The sequence below is a fragment of the Bufo gargarizans genome, chromosome 2 (genome assembly GCF_014858855.1).
Source record: "Bufo gargarizans isolate SCDJY-AF-19 chromosome 2, ASM1485885v1, whole genome shotgun sequence".
Lineage (NCBI taxonomy): Eukaryota > Metazoa > Chordata > Amphibia > Anura > Bufonidae > Bufo > Bufo gargarizans.
This window is the reverse complement of record NC_058081.1, coordinates 529,480,457-529,498,351: the sequence shown is the minus strand read 5'-3', so window position 1 is coordinate 529,498,351 and position 17,895 is coordinate 529,480,457. Positions and strand designations below refer to the sequence as shown.

The following is a 17,895-nucleotide window of genomic DNA, read 5'->3' as shown; positions in this document are numbered from 1 at the left end:
TGGCCATCTTGTAGTTGTCTAAGAACCACATGGACCAAGTCCTATGAAGGAGGAAATAGAGGAGGATGAGATGCAAACACTGGTGGAGAAGGAGGAGTTGGTGGTGCAGGAGGAAAACGCATTGCACCCGCGCGATAAAAACAGAACATCGCTACGCAATCGCAGTCAAAACTGACTGCAATTGAGTGCCTACTCGTGCAGTTTTCCCGCAATGCACATGCAAAGCATCCGGAGCAAATCCGGTATCCCTGTGTGAAAGAGGCCTTATCCAATACATTCCAGAACTCTAAGGTCCCTTTCACACAGGCGAGTTTTCCACGCGGGTGCAATGCGTGAGGTGAACGCATTGCACCCGCACTGAATCAGGACCCATTCATTTCTATTGGGCTGTGCACATGAGCGTTGATTTTCACGCATCACTTGTGATCTATACTGTGCGTTTTTCACACAACACAGGCCCCATAAAAGTGAATGAGGCTGCGTGAAAATCGCAAGCATCCGCAAGCAAGTGCGGATGCGGTGCGATTTTCACGCATGGTTGCTAGGATGAAAGTCTATTCATTGTATTATTTTTCCCTTATAACATGGTTATAAGGGAAAATAATTGCATTCTTTAATACAGAATGCTTAGTAGAAGGTCAATTGAGGGTTAAAAAATTAAATAAACATTAACTCACCTCCTCCAATTGATCGTGTAGCTGCCGGTCTCCTGTTCTTTCTTCAGGACCTGTGGTGACATCACTGTGCTCATCACATGATACATCACATGACCCATCACCATGTTGATGGACCATGTGATGAGCTCAGTGTTATGTTTATGTTATTAAGCCGGATGTAATAAGTTTTTTACTGAAGACCCATTCACTTCTATGGGACCAGGGCTGCATGAAAAACGCAGAACATAGAACATACTGCGTTTTTCACGCAACGCAGAACTGATGCGTGAAAAAAACGCTGATGTACACAGACCCATTGAAATGAATGGGTCAGGATTCAGTGCGGGTGCGCGGAAAACTCACTCGTGTGAAAGGGGCCAAAGGCCCCAAGAATTCTGCGCGGGTGCAATGCGTGAGGTGAATGCTATGCACCCGCACTGAAAAAAAAACATGATACTTACCTCATCCACTTGATTGTGGAAAGGCTGTCTACTCCCTTCTTGATTGAAAGAAACCTGCCAAAGGACCGGCGGCGAGCTTGAAGGCGAGCTTGAAGACGTCACCACATGATGCGCCACACATGACATTCCATGAGTATAATTTTTTTTTTAACCCTGGATTAACCCCATAGCACCTGAATGTGAGTATCAGATGCCGCAATCAGTGCTGAACACGGCATCTGAGCAGTTAAATGAAGGGGGGGGGGGGGTTCGGTACAATCGCTGTTCCCCGTCATTGCACCTACTATATACAAGGGAAGGAAATTTATGAAGTAATTTGTAACTAGTGATGAGCGGCAGGGGTAATATTCGAATTCACTATATTTAGCAAATATTTGGGCGAATTTTTGTGATATATTCGCAAAATCGCGATTTCTTGGTTGCGAAAATCGGCAAAGTAATATGCTCACATTGTGTGTGCAATACAGGCGTGGGTCACTGTTGCTACATTTTTCAAGCTGCTGGAAGTTTCCTGAGACTGGAGAAAATGGTTGGCACGGCAGCACATTGCAATAGCTTTATATGCAGATAGAGTGCTCCAATATATTTGCAAATTGGCAATTGATGTGAGTATTTTTGCTCAATACGTGCAACTTCACATTTTAGCAGGTCTGACTACATATTACTGATTGGTGCACTAAGTATTGTTGTGAACTTGTGACATCACAGCACTATGTCTATAGCATGTATGTATGGACAGCAGAACCTGTCACACTACCTAACACCCTGCACTGGAATCAGCTATACTCTATCACGATCTAACCTACACTGACTATCTCCCACTAACTATCTGTATTATATACAGTGGATATAAAAAGTCTACAGACCCCCGTTAAAATGTCAGGTTTCTGTGATGTAAAAAAATTAGAAAAATATAAATCATTTCAGAACTTTTTCCACCTTTAAAGTGATCTATAAACTGTACCACTCAATTCAAAAACAAACTGAAATCTTTTAGGTCGATGGAATAAAGCATATGGTGGTTGCATAAGTGTGCACACCCTCGTATAACTGTGGATATAACTGTGTTCAGAATTAAGCAATCACATTCAAAATCATGTTAAATAGGAGTCAGCATACACCTGCCATCATTTAAAGTGCCCCTGATTAACCCCCAAAAAAGTTCAGCTGCTCTAGTTTGTCTTTCCTGAAATTTTCTTAGTCGCATCCCACAGCAAAAGCCATGGTCCACAGAAAGCTTCCGAAAATCAGAGGGATCTCATTGTTAAAAGGTATCAGTCAGGAGAAGGGTACAAAAGCATTTCCAAGGCATTAGATATACCATGGAACACAGTGAAGACAGTCATCATCAAGTGGAGAAAATATGGCACAACAGTGACATAACCAAGAACTGGACGTGCCCCCAAAATTTATAAAACGACGAGAAGAAAACTGGTCTGGGAGGCTACCAAGAGGCCTACAGCAACATTAAAGGAGCTGCAGGAATATCTGGCAAGTACTGGCTGTGTGGTACATGTGACAACAATCTCCCGTATTCTTCATATGTCTGAGCTATGGGGTAGAGTGGCAAGACAAAAGCCTTTTCTTACGAAGAAAAACATCCAAGCCAGGCTGTATTTTACAAAAACACATCTGAAGTCTCCCAAAAGCATGTGGGAAAAGGTGTTATGGTCTAATGAAACCAAGGTTGAACTTTTTGGCCATAATTCCAAAAGATATGTTTGGTGCAAAAACAACACGGAACATCACCAAAAGAACACATTTTAACAGGGGTGTGTAGACTTTTTATATCCACTGTATATAAACTAACTAACTTTGCTCATGCACTTGTTATTACATGCTAATTATTGATTCCGTATTTATCTGTGCATAGGATAATAGTGTAACATGGAGGTGGAGAAAGAATGCGGCGAGCTCAACAACCTGAACATCAGCACAGTTGCCCAGGATACCCAGGATGAGACCGTTCCAGACCACCAGAAGAAGAAACCATCCTGCTGTGCATCAATAAAGGTAACGCCAGTTTCATGGTTGATTATTACAATGGGTGATAAAATAGAATACCCCCCCACACACAAACAGACAAGACCCTTTGAGGAATGAGACCTTAGCCCTGGGTATTGCCTGATGTTTGCAGAAGATAAGAGGATGAGGACAGAGCCAGGTGACGGGTCAAGAGTTCAAAGCTCTGATTTCTTGACTGAAAGTCACTATTTTCCAAAAACTAATATATCAACGATGACAAGTCAAGTATGCCACTTATCCCCTCTTTTCTATTGTCTGCTCCAGCACTCCCCAGGCCATGCACAAAGTGAAGGGAGGGCCACACCCTTTCTTTCCCTTAGTGCATACCCCAGAGGTGAGGGGTCTCCTGCCTGTTGGTAGTTTGGAGTGCCCTTGGTGTTATTGTTGGTGGGATGTTGGGTGCAAGGCAGGTAGATGGGAGCTGACCCATTGCTTTACAATGATAAGGCGGATTGAACCAGTAACCATGTCAATAAATAAACTTTTGGCAAATTGCAAATACACGTGCCCTTGGGGGTAGGTACAGTTCTTATTAGCAATTTACATAAACTTCTTGCAGAGCAAAGGCCACCTCCACTTGCCACTTCCAGATACATTCTTTTAATATACAGTAGCTATGCTTCAATCTATCAATCAATTCAATCCAACTTTGCGGTGCACTATATTCTCACAAAACTACAGTATATCCTCTAAAAATGTAGTTCTATAATGCCTACTGCATGGTGTAGTTCTTTATCATAATTGTATATGTCTCTATCCAATATTACTAAGAACCTAAGGTTTTTAATTTTAGTCAAAAATAAGTCCAAAGCCAGTACTTGTGCACAAGTTGCTAGGGACTCTAAAATTTAAGGACTCAAGCCCCAATGCATATGTATTAAAATAGTATTTTGGTTGGTTATCCACTATCCATAGGATAGGGGCTAACTATTAGATCATGAGAATGGGGCCCCGTAACCGCTGCAGCCCTTTGAAAAAAATGGAGTGGCCAGTTGCACATGCATGTGGCCGCTCCATTCATTTCTATGAGTTCTGTAGACAGCTGAGTACAGTGGTTGGCTATCTTCGGAATTCCTATAGAAAAGAATGGAGCTGCAGCATAAATGACCAACTGGCTGCTCTGTTTTTTTCAGGGGGCTGCAGGGAATATGGATACTCAGTTCTCATGATCTAATAGCTATCCCCTATCCTATGGATAGGGGATAACGTCAACCCACCGGAATACCTCTTTACATTTTCCATCCAAACCCCCAGCCCCAGTGCTAAAGACATATTTAGATTGACATTACATTCAGTGCAATCACACACATAACACCACTTATCTATTACATCCAGTGACACCCACTCCTCTGTTGTATACATTTCCTTTCTTCATCTTTTCCATTCGGCCCAGACCACCATGATGACTTCTTTCAGCCAGATCTCATCTCTCAAGAGTTTACCATACAGGTATCTTTGATTTCTCTCCTTCCCATCATCCTGCTCCTGGTGCCCCAACAGTGTTATCCATCTGCTACCCCTAATACTGTGACCGCTGTGCTCCCAAATGCCCAAAAATATTATACCACATAAAAATAGTGCCATACAAATAGTCCCCAAACTACTCCTAAAAGTCCTACTAGTTGTAATAATCCTCTCTCAGAGTGCCCTCGTTTGTGATGGTGTCCCCTACAGTGATGAAACTCCCTGGGAGTGCCCATTAGTAGTAGTGTCCTCCATATTGTGCCTGATAATAATAATGCCCCTACAAACCCCGCAGTACTATCAATGCCCTATAGTGGCACCAGTAGTAATAAGGCCCCTCAATAAGAATGCCCCTTGGAGCATTCCCAGTAGTTATAACTCCCCCTTATGTGCCCCAAGTATAAGTATAGGGCTCCTAGTAAGTTAAGTGCTCCCTAGAGCGCCCCCAGTAATTATAATGTCTCCTAAAGTGCCCAGTAGATAAATGCCCCTCTGTAGTGCCTCAGTAAGTATAAATGCCCCTCTGTAGTGCCTCAGTAAGTATAAATGCCCCTCGGTAGTGCCCCAAGTAGGTATAAATGTCCTTCTGTAGCATCCCTGCAGTTATAATGCCATCAACATAGTGCTCCCAGTACTCTCCTCTCATAGAAACATAGAATGTGTCGGCAGATAAGAACCATTTGGCCCATCTAGTCTGCCCAATATATCTGAATCCTATGAATAGTCCCTGGCCCTATCTTATATGAAGGATAGCCTTATGCCTATCCCATGCATGCTTAAACTCCTTCACTGTATTTGCCGCTACCACTTCTGCAGGAAGGCTATTCCATGCATCCACTACTCTCTCAGTAAAGTAATACTTCCTTATATTACTTTTAAACCTTTGCCCCTCTAATTTAAAACTGTGTCCTCTTGTGGTAGTTTTTCTTCTTTTAAATATGCTCTCCTCCTTTACCGAGTTGATTCCCTTTATGTATTTAAAAGTTTCTATCATATCCCCTCGGTCTCTTCTTTCTTCCAAGCTATACATATTAAGGTCTTTTAACCTTTCCTGGTAAGTTTTATCCTGCAATCCATGTACTAGTTTAGTAGCTCTTCTCTGAACTCTCTCTAGAGTATCTATATCCTTCTGGAGATATGGCCTCCAGTACTGCGCACAATACTCCAAGTGAGGTCTCACCAGTGTTCTGTACAGCGGCATAAGCACTTCACTCTTTCTACTGCTTATACCTCTCCCTATACATCCAAGCATTCTGCTGGCATTTCGTGCTGCTTTATTACATTGTCTTCCCACCTTTAAGTCTTCTGAAATAATTACTCCTAAATCCCTTTCCTCAGATACTGAGGTCAGGACTGTGTCAAATATTCTATATTCTGCCCTTGGGTTTTTACGCCCCAGGTGCATTATCTTGCACTCATCCACATTAAATTTCAGTTGCCAGAGTTCTGACCATTCTTCTAGTTTTCCTAAATCCTTTTCCATTTGGCGTTTCCCTCCAGGAACATCAACCCTGTTACATATCTTTGAGTCATCAGCAAAAAGACAAACCTTACCATCGAGGCCTTTTGCAATATCACTTATGAAGATATTAAACAAAATTGGTCCCAGTACAGATCCCTGTGGAATCCCACTGGTAACATGACCTTGTTTTGAATGTTCTCCATTGACTACAACCCTCTGTTGTCTGTCACTCAGCCACTGCCTAATCCACTCAACAATATGGGAGTCCATGCTCAATGACTGCAGTTTATTGATAAGTCTTCTATGTGGGACAGTGTCAAAAGCCTTACTAAAATCTAGATATGCGATGTCTACTGCACCTCCACCAGTCTATTATTTTAGTCACCCAGTCAAAAAAATCTATATGATTTGTTTGACATGATCTCCCTGAAGTAAACCCATGCTGTTTTTCATCTTGCAATCCATGGGATTTTAGATGTTCCACAATCCTATCCTTTAATAGGGTTTCCATTAATTTGCCTACTATTGATGTCAGACTCACTGGTCTATAGTTGCTCGATTCCTCCTTACTACCTTTCTTGTGAATGGGCACGACATTTGCCAATTTCCAATCTTCCGGGACGACTCCTGTTACTAATGATTGGTTAAATAAATCTGTTAACGGTTTTGCCAGCTCACCACTAAGCTCTTTTAATAATTTTGGGTGTATCTCATCAGGCCCCTGTGACTTATTTGTCTTCACTTTAGGCTGCTTTCACACTAGCGTTCGTTGGTCCGCTCGTGAGCTCCGTTTGAAGGGGCTCACGAGCGGACCCGAACGCCTCCGTCCAGCCCTGATGCAGTCTGAATGGATGCGGATCCGCTCAGACTGCATCAGTCTGGCGGCGTTCAGCCTCTGCTCCGCTCGCCTCCGCACGGACAGGCGGACAGCTGAACGCTGCTTGCAGCGTTCGGGTGTCCGCCTGGCCGTGCGGAGGCGTGCGGATCCGTCCAGACTTACAATGTAAGTCAATGGGGACGGATCCGTTTGAAGATGCCACAATATGGCTCAATCTTCAAGCGGATCCGTCCCCCATTGACTTTACATTGAAAGTCTGGACGGATCCGTCCGAGGCTATTTTCACACTTAGCTTTTTTTTTGCCATTTTAATGCAGACGGATCCGTTCTAAACGGAGCCTCCGTCTGCATTAATATGATCGGATCCGTTCAGAACGGATCCGATCGAACGCTAGTGTGAAAGTAGCCTTAGACAGCAAACTTAGAACATCTTCCTCTGTAAAGACACATGCATCAAACGATTTAATAGTCATCCTTTCTAGTGGAGGTCCTTCTCCTTCTTTTTCTTTTGTAAAAACTGAACAGAAGTATTCATTAAGGCAGTCAGCTAGCCCTTTATTCTCTTCTACATACCTTCCGTCCTTTGTTTTTAATTTAGTTATTCCTTGTTTTAATTTCCTTTTTTCATTTATATATCTGAAGAATGTCTTATCCCCTTTTTTCATAGACTGAGCTAGTTTTTCTTCTGCCTGAGCTTTAGAAGTTCTTATAACTTGCTTGGCCTCTTTCTGCCTAATCTTGTAGATTTCCTTATCTTCATTGCTCTGGGTTTTTTTATAATTACAAAATGCTAGCTTTTTATTTTTAATGATTTGGGCCACTTCCGCTGAGTACCACAGTGGTCTCTTCCTTTTTTTGCTTTTACTGACAAGTCTAATGCAATTTTCTGTTGCCTTCAATAATGCACCTTTTAAGTAGTCCCATTTCTCCTGGACTCCATGTAATCCGTTCCAGTCTGATAAGGACTCATTTATGACTAATTTCATTTTTGAAAAGTCTGTTTTTCTAAAATCTAAAACTTTTGTTTTTGTGTGGTGGGACTCTTTCACAGTTCTTATATTAAACCACACTGACTGGTGATCACTAGATCCCAAGGTTTCGCCTACAATGACATCATATACCGAATCCCCATTTGTGAATATCAAATCCAAAATGGCCTCCCTCCGGGTTGGCTCCTCAACCATTTGTTGTTGGGATAACCCCAGTAGGGAATTTAGAATATCTGTACTCCTGGTAGAACTTGCTATTTTGGTTTTCCAGTTTATATCTAGAAGATTGAAATCTCCCATAATGATAACTTCTCCTTTCATTGTCATTTTAGCTACTTCTTCAACTAGTAGATCATCTAGTTCTTTAACTTGATCAGGTGGTCTATATATCACACCTACACGAGTTACTGCATGATTAGCAAACTGCAACGTAACCCAAACTGACTCTATGTTGGCCTCACCAACTTGTATTAGGTTAGATTTAATGCTATCTTTCACATACAGGGCCACTCCTCCTCCTTTCTTGCCTTCTCTGTCTCTTCTGTATAAAGAGTACCCTGGTATGGTTATGTCCCAGTCATTTCTTTCATTAAACCATGTCTCCGTAACAGCCACTAAATCTACATTCTCAGATGCCATTATTGACCCAAGTTCATAGATTTTTTTACCTAAACTGCGAGCATTTGTAGAGAGGACTCGGAGCTTATTTCTTACCCTCTGTGCTTCTGACCTGTTCTGGCATTGTTTCGGGGGGCAATTGGACTCTTTTATTTTAACTCTTTTGCCCCCCCTTCCTAGTTTAAATACTCTTTCGCAAATTCTTGGAGTTGTTCACTAAGTACATTTGTTCCTTTGAGAGAAAGATGCAAACCATCTTTTTTGTACAGTTCCTTTCTATTCCAAGTAGAGCTATTATGAGAAACAAAGCCAAATCCTTGCTCTTGACACCATTTACCAAGCTATGTGTTGAACTCCTTTATGCGCCTCTGCCTATCATTCTGAACATTATGCACAGGCAGAACTTCAGAAAATGAAATGGTGGATGCAAAATCCTGTACGTCATTACCAAGTGTGATAAAAGATTTTTTCACCTCTGACACTTCATTGCAAGCCAGGTCATTTGTCCCTAGATGGACAAGAACATCCACGTCCCCGGGGGGGCGGAGCCTGGCTGCGTAGCTGGATGGCTGCACGTTGCTGAGCTCCTCATCCTTACCGGTGTATTAACCCCTTTTAATCAGCTAACAGCACTGCACTAATGGGCAAAACGGGCAAGGATCGATCCAGGGATCCAGCGGATCCTACTCCTGTGAAATCTAGACAGCCCGACATGGATCAATACCTCAAAAGACATGCGAAGCTGAGGTCGGCTGAGACTCCCAAGATGGCGCCTGCTCCGGCCCAGGCATCCGACATGGAGGAAGACTCTGATGGCGGGAGTGTTTCCGATACGTCCACCTGTAAATCGAGGAGGCAGAGGGGCTCATTTACAAAAGCGGCACTACTGGAGGTGCTTAACGCAGCTTTAGCCCCGATCAAGAAAGATCTCACAGAGATTAAAGAAGACCTCCGGAGCATGGGTCACCGGGTGTCAGACCTGGAGGGAGCGCAGGAGGCGGCTCTTCAGAGAGAAGAAAAAACCTACAAGGCGATCAGCTCCCACACTGACCTAATCAATGAGGCGCTCCTGAGGGTCGAAGACCAGGAGAATCGGAGCCGCAGGAGGAATCTTAGGATTCGCGGGCTCCCAGAATCCTTTGCCAGCGAAGCGCTGGAGAAAGTGGCGCAGGAGATTTTCGCTGACCTGCTGGGGCCTGAGAGAGCGGGCCGAATAGTAATTGAGAGGATTCACCGAGCGCTGAGGCCCAAGCCGAAGAATACAGATCCACCACGAGATGTCATTTGCGGCCTCCTCAGTTTTATCGACACCGCAGCGATTATGAGAGCGGGAAGAGAAGCGGAGCAGCTGCAGTATGGAGGTACGCCGATTATGTTTTTTCAGGATCTGGCCCCATCCACGCTCGCTAAACGGCGTATCCTCAAGCCGCTCCTGGACGCCCTTAGAGCTGCAGCTACCCCGTTTCGGTGGCTTTACCCGTTCGGGATTGCGGTCCTCAAGAACAGTCGCCAGATTTCTATCCGGTCGCCGAAAGACCTACATACCAATTGGGCTCAGCTGGGATTAAGCCCGATCGAAATCCCGTCATGGATGCCGGCCGACATGGAGGACCCACCTCTCCCGCCACCCCAGGCGGCTGAATGGCGCCCTGTCTGCAACAAAAGGTCTCCCAGGGCTAGGGCTGAAAAGTCTGCTCACCCTCCTACCTGAGCACAGAAGATGTGTGAAGAGCTTTCTATCCTGTTCCCGTTCCAAGCGAAGTTCCTGGGACTGATTACATGAGGGTGAAGTTAGCTGATGATTTCATGTTCTCTGAGGGCTTTAGGCCTGATTATGAGTTGATCTGTCTGCTTGTTGCGGAAAACAATGTCTGAAACTGCAGTTACAGTTTCATTGCTGTTGGGTTATGTGCCTTACCTGTGCTCTGATGGCTTTGGGCCTGATTACAGGCCAGTCATGGCCGCCTGTTGCGTAATATAATGTCTCAGAGTGCAGGCATGGTATGATTCAATTGAGGTTCTGTTCCTTGCCTGTTCCCTGCTCTTTTTTCTAATATGCAGGGGTTCACCCGGTTCTACCTTTGGGTTACCCCCTTTCCTTGTGAGATGGCCAGTATTTGGCCTTCTGTAGCTCTGCGGGACCCCCCACCTGACAGACCCCGGCTGGTAGCCGCGATGAGAAAGGGTCGTGTTGTCAGGTGCTCAGTAGGGCTTTATATGCAGAATATATTTGCGATATTGTTAAATGTCTTTTCTGTCTATCTTCCCTCCTTACCTTGTGTGTCTCCCCTCCCCTCCCCCCCCCCCTCATCCATGATCGGATGTCATATATTGCATATTCAAATGCTGAATGTCCGTTTTCTATTTCAGAATGTCGTCTATTGTGATATCTTCCTTTAACGCCCGGGGAATGAACGAGCCTTGCAAACGGTCCCAAATCCTGGCCCTTTTACAGAGGGATAAAGTGTCTATAGCATTCTTCCAGGAAACCCACTTCCGAGAGGGTAAGGTCCCCAAATTGCCCCCCAAACGGTTTTCTCAGTGGTTCCACAGCACGTATAGTTCGGCTAGCAGGGGTGTCAGCATAGCGATCCACAAACAGATCCCCTTTAAGCACTCTGCCGTCTCTGCAGACCCTGAGGGTCGTTACCTGTTTGTTAAGGGCACTATCGCTGACACTCCTGTTACCCTGGCAACTGTATATGCTCCCAACAGAGGGCAGGTTGCTTGGCTTGTTCAGACCCTTGGCTTACTATCCTCCTTTAAGGAGGGAATGGTCGTCCTAGGAGGCGATTTCAATGCTACCCTTGATCCAGCATTAGACTCCTCTAGTGGGAAATCTGCCATTACACATGCCCGTTTGAGACGCCTTAAGGTGGCCCTGCAGAGGCTAGGAGTTCTAGATATCTGGCGCACCACTAACCCTACTGGTAGGGATTTTTCCTTTTATTCAGCTGCTAAACTATCTTACCATAGATTAGACTATTTATTTGTGTCCAAATCCTGGGCTAACAGAGTTATCAATTCCCACATAGGGAACATCACCCTGTCTGACCACGCTCCGGTATTTCTGAACATGTCCCTGCGAGACCTCCCAAAGAGGGAATGGAATTGGCGCATTAATGAGACTATTATCTCAGACCCCTCTCATGCTGCTAAATTATCTTCTATCATAAAGGATTTCTTCTCATCTAATACTACAGGCCCTGACGCTCCCTCCCCTGCTATTATTTGGGAAACCCATAAGGCGGTCCTGAGAGGCGAACTAATAGCTTTAGGTGCACATATTAAAAAACAACGGAATCAGGCAGTGGCGACACTTCTCTCCCAGATTCAGGCTCTAGAGCTAACGCACAAATCCCCCCAGGCCCTTAGCTGTGCCTCAGAGCTTTCAGAAGCCCGTACTAAGCTCAAGAACCTGCTAAATGTCACTTCAGCTAAGCTTTTACTTAGAGCCAAATTCCGTTCGTATGCGCACGGTGACAAAGGGAATAGACTAATGTCCGCTCTAGTGAAGAAACAAAAAACTGACTCCTTTATTGCGGCAGTTAAAGATGACAAAGGCGTCCTTCATAAAGGGACTCCAGACATAGCTAAGACCTTTTGTGCCTTCTATAGGGAACTATATAACCTTAAAACACCAGATCATATGTCACCAGCTCAATTAGAGGAAGCGACAGAGAAATTCCTCTCCTCCCTCCACTTACCTACTATTACCCCAGCTCAGTCAGCCCAGCTCCTGTCTCCCATCACAGACGATTAAATTTGTAAGGTTCTCTCCTCCATACCCTCGGGGAAAAGCCCAGGCCCTGATGGTTTTACCATATCTTACTACAAATCCTTTAAGCAGATCTTAGTTCCCCATTTTAATACCTTGTGTAACTACTTACTCCAAGGAGGCTCCCTCCCTCCCCAATCGCTTTCAGCCCATATCACGGTAATCCACAAGGAAAATAAGGATCCCCTAAATTGCGGGAGCTACCGCCCTATCTCGCTCCTAAATACGGACGTTAAGTGGTGGGCCAAAATCTTGGCTCAACGAATTCAGTCGGTTCTCCCTGGCATTATCAACGAGGAGCAGGTGGGATTCGTTTCTGGCAGGCAGGGGAGCGAAAATACGGTCCGTGTCATACAATTGATTACGCATGCTCGCCAGCAATCAATACCCTTAGCCCTTCTCAGTACAGACGCAGAGAAGGCCTTTGACAGGATCAGTTGGCAATTCATGTCTCGGGCACTGTCGAAGTTTGGCCTTCCGGACCAGTTCATCCAATCCATTTTCTCACTCTATTCGCTCCCCTCTGCCAAAATACGGATTAACGGAACACTCTCTCCAGCTTTTCCCATTACTAATGGGACGAGGCAGGGGTGCCCACTCTCACCTGCCCTCTTTGTTATTGTCATGGAGACCCTGCTGGCCAGGATCAGGCAGGATCCGGATATTAAGGGAATTACCTTGGGGTCGCACAACCATCTGACGGCCGCTTTTGCAGACGACCTTTTGGTCATAACGTCCAACCCTCTAACTTCCTTCCCCAGACTTCAGGCCCTTTTTGAGGAATATGGAGCGGTCTCAAATTTTAAGATCAACTATACTAAGTCACAGGCTCTGAATATTTCCTGCCCTTCCGCTACTGTAGATACGCTTAAAGGTAGCGCTGCTTTTTCATGGGCCACCAAGTCAATCCCTTTTCTGGGTACACATATCTCAGCAAGACCGGAAGACCTTTTTGAGTTAAATTATGTACCGCTGCTGAAATCCATTAGATCACACCTACAAGCTTTGAAGCTTCCGTTTATCTCTTGGATTGGGCGGAAAAACTTCATTAAAGCTTTTATCGTCCCTAGACTGCTGTACCTCATCCAAACACTCCCTATATGGCTGCCCCATTCCTTCTTTGTGGAGGTCCGCAGGGTCATCTCAACCTTTGTTTGGTCTGGAGGGTCCCCTAGACTGGCTTATGCCACTCTCACTCGGGAGAGGAGGTTGGGAGGCTTCGGCCTACCTGACATATACCTATACTACAAAGCATCTATGCTAAACAGAGCTTTGAGCCTCATCTCCTGGCGCCCTCTCGGCCTTGTCTCCCGACTGGAGTGTTATCTGCTCTCATATAAGGACAAGTTAGTTCTTTGGGGCTTACGCAAATGTACTGCTAATAATAAGTTTACCTCGCCACTATGGAAGGGTCTGTTGCTGGAATGGACCAAATTATATGGGTCCTCTACCCTTAGGTTCCCAAGCTTGAGTCTCCCCTTAGATCTACTGCAGGCATATGTACACCCTGCCACCTCTGCTGCAACAGGAATTTGGGCTATACTAGCCAACTTTAAACTGAAAGACGTCATAATTGCATCAGGTGCCTTAAATTGGAGTAAAATATTTGAAACCCCGAGGGTTCAAGCAGCCTCTTTCCTATCGCTTATGGCTTTTAAAAAAGATATAGCGCTTTTGGAATCTTTGCCCAGGCCCATGGTTGATCCCTCTTGGTTGGAGGGGAAAATCTCTAACGCCCTTCGCCCTAAGAAACCTCTCTCCACATTCTACAGAGAGTTACTCTCCTCCGCACCTCCAGATCTGTGGTTCCTTGCAGCTTGGGAGAAGGAGCTGTCTTTAACTCTGTCAGAACCTGAAAAAGCGTTCTTCCTCACACACTCACATGGTTTCAACCGTTGTATTAGAATCCAGGCAAACTCTTATAAATTACTTACAAGATGGTATAAGACGCCGGAATTCCTTCACAAGCTCAATCCCGATATCCCAAACAGCTGCTGGAGGTGTGGAGGAGACATTGGCTCTTTATCCCATATTTGGTGGAGCTGCGAGAAAATAAAACCATTCTGGGTTGAGGTAGGGACAGCTATAAACAGGATATGTAACACCCAGATTACCTTAGACGCAAAACTCCTGCTGCTCTGGTGCCCAAATAGCACGCTCACCCCTTCAAAGTATAATCTACCAACCATGCTTATTACAGCAGCTCGACTGCTGATCCCTCTTCTATGGAAAAATGTATCAGCCCCTTCGCTCTTGATGTGGACGGAAAAAAATTACCAACTATATCGGTTTGAAGAATTAGCCCACTGGGAAAATGACTCTAGAGCAGTTTTTGTAAAAATATGGTCTCCTTGGAAGCTATATCGCAAATTCTAGGCTCAGACATGTCTTGAATTAAGAGTTTGATCGACATCCGACTCTCCCCCTCCCCTCTATCTCCCCCCAATCCACCTTCCCTTGTCTTGTTAGTACCCCCCCTCGTCAGATATTTGTTCATATGTGTTCACATATGTCACTTTATTATTTGAAGTCGTGTATGCAATTACTTTGAATATATTGTGATTGCTGATTTTGCACTTTTCCAGCTGCGTCTGGTCACAAGATGTATAACTATCTACATGACTGGGTATCTTCTTCAAATAAAAAGAAATTTGACAAAGAACATCCACGTCCCCTTCCTGCTTTGCTTGCTTAACAATATTAATAATACGTCTTCTATCTCTTCTAGCAGTAGCCCCAGGGAGACATCTCACAAAACCATTTTCTTTAAGCTCCACACTTCTTATGATTGAATCACCCAGCAACAGCTGCTTCCTTTGAGACTTCACTTTATCTTTTTTGTCCTTGGCTGCAGTCTTGCATACATTAGACATAGGAGTCGATGGTTTCTCACCCTCTGTGCTTGAGTCCATGTCCATGTTGTCCTTACATTCTGAGAGTGCTGCAAATGAATTTTGGAGAATCACCGACTGTGGGACATGTCTTCTTTCCACCACTCTAAGTCTTCCAGAACCTACAGTAACCCATCTGCCATTTCTGGGGGTCCTCTGTGGCAGTGGCATTGCAGCAGTCCTAGCTGGAGTTTGTTTAACAGATAATTTAAATATCTCAGATTTCAAAAATGCAATTTCCTGCTGCAGTAAGGAGAACTGTCTACAGATCTGACAGCATCCGAATCTCCAAAGAGTGGAACATGAAATAAATGCACAACAATTCCTGCACTGAACCAAGTCTGCCATTTTAAAGAGGAGGAAAAAAAAGAAATGAAAATTTGTCAATTTAAATCAAACAAATCTTACCTTTTTTTTGTATTGTTTCCACCTTCCAGCCTACCTCCTGACTATCTCCTGCAACATCTCTTCACTGTACTTAATGTAGTACTTGAAGGTAGAACTTGCAGCTAATGAATTAGGCCAGCTAATGAGTCTGTCTCTATATATACACACACTCCTTCACAAGCTCCTCCCCCAGCAACAAATGTAACACCTCAATGAGCTAGGCTCATTAGCAAACGCACAATAGCAAACACCTGAGCAAATTCCTTACCTCTTCTCAAGCAATGGTTAGCAAAAGAACACACAGATGAGCCAGTTGCAAACTCCAAGCCAATCTCTTGCAGTATCTTGCAGTATCTCTTCAGTCTCCTGCAATATCTCTTCACTGTACTTAATGTAGTACTTGAAGGTAGAACTTGCAGCTAATGAATCTCCCCCCTTCTCCCTCAAAGGAGAGTAAAGGAGAAAAAATAATTAAATACTCACCTGACTCCTCACAGCCGTCGGGGACGCAAGCCACAGGCCTCTCTCAGCCTGTGGCCTGAGTTGCCGGCTTCTCTGCTCAGGTGGGCACAAAGTAATTAATGCTGCCTGCGTCTTGGTGTATGTGCAGAATAATGTCATCGTGCTGCCTAAAATCCGCCATAAGCAGTGGAGATGATGCTAACACTTTGCGACCCCCTGCTCCGTTCTACTGTGTCATAAATTAGACACGGTAAAGATGGATGGGGGATTAGGATATAGCAGAAATAATATTAGGTTGGGACAAGTGCACGACTATATCATAAATGGAAGCATACTTTAAGCTCATGTACTCAGCTCTTTATGGGTTTGATATACCACCCTCCCTAATTTTGTGTGTTGGATTATGCGCATTAAGCTACATAAATACGCACTGGCAATGCGCTTTCCCCTGAGCTCCACAAGTAATACTTGTCGATCGAACTAAACCCTCAAATAGAGACATAGCCAAGATATCAAAATGTCCAACATGCAACAAAAACTTTGAAGAGAGATCCAAATATAGAGAAGAGAGCTTTGAACCATGATGGAAGTGATCAGACAGAGGACAGCACCTCTCACTGCACGCCTGAAGGTCCTGCCTGTCAGAAGAACACATCAGCTCTTATGGGGTCACTGTGGATATCAATGTAATGGGGGAAATGGAGGCCAAAGCTCTCCAGTGATTCCGTAGTAACGTTCCAGCAGTCAATTTAATTAATCTTCTTCCTCCTCTGTTTTGCAGACTTTCCTGGTCGCTCTTTCTTTCTGTTATTTCGCTAAGGCATTTTCTGGGAGTTACATGAAGAGCTCAATAACTCAGATTGAGCGCCGCTTCGACATTTCCTCCTCCACGGTCGGGATAGTGGACGGAAGCTTTGAGATTGGTAATTATTATTATTACCTTTAATTTACTTGCATGTCTGTGGCATTTTATCTTTGCGTTTTATTTTTTCCATATAGGAAACCTGCTGATGATTCCCTTTGTTAGTTACTTTGGGGCAAAGCTTCACAGGCCGAGGATCATCGCTGCTGGCTGCTTAATGATGGCGTTGGGCAGTTTCCTTACAGCGATGCCACATTTCTTCATGGGACCGTATGTATCACACTGTGTTATATCCTGAACGTGAGCTCCAGCGAGTGTCAGACTGAGGTGCCAGGAGCCCACTAGTGGAATTGATTCTGGGGGCCCACCCTATAGCTACATGGCAATATTATCCTTTGCCCACGTCTGTGGTAGCAAATCCATATTGCTTATGTACCAGCAAAGTGGATATGTTTTTAAGAAATCTTATCCAATTGCTTTGAAATTCACTGCATACATTGTATGGATTTTAAATCAGCGGTATGATCAGGTCCCCACCAATCATTACCCAGACACAATGACTCCTCCATATCACAGCCATGCCAAACGCTGCATCTTGTCCTGTTTAAGTGAACAGGCACAGATACAGCCACATGTACTGTACATGTACAAAGGGCCTCAACAGGAGCGTGATGGCCCCTGCAGTGTGATGAGCATCGGGGGCACTGGACCCCACTTATCAAACATTTATCGCCTACATTTATATGCTGCACAGAAACAAGATAATAAACCAAGGGACACAGCAATGTAGGGGAATTGGGGAAAGGGGGAGGCGTTACCTGCAGTCCTATGTAACACCACAGATAACACAGTGATAACTCTGTGACATACCTCCCAGCTTTTCAAAAGCCCAAAGAGGGACACTACCAGAGGTACACTGTGGCAATTTCTTTTACACTAAGCCACATCTCTAACTCCACCCAAGGCAAGCTTAGTGTACTCCATGTGGTAATTAGGAAGGCA

The 17,895-nt window shown here is 44.6% G+C and overlaps 1 protein-coding gene across 1 annotated transcript in view; it reads left to right on the top strand.

Moving 5' to 3' along the window:
* LOC122926114 (solute carrier organic anion transporter family member 1C1-like) overlaps positions 1–17,895 on the top strand; it is a 99,106-nt gene that overhangs the window by 25,214 nt on the left and 55,997 nt on the right. The window contains exons 2-4 of the mRNA XM_044277499.1: positions 2,991–3,130; positions 16,813–16,954; positions 17,031–17,163. Coding sequence (XP_044133434.1) covers positions 3,005–3,130; positions 16,813–16,954; positions 17,031–17,163 — 401 coding nt within the window. The 5' untranslated portion in view covers positions 2,991–3,004. The remainder of the gene's footprint in view (positions 1–2,990; positions 3,131–16,812; positions 16,955–17,030; positions 17,164–17,895) is intronic.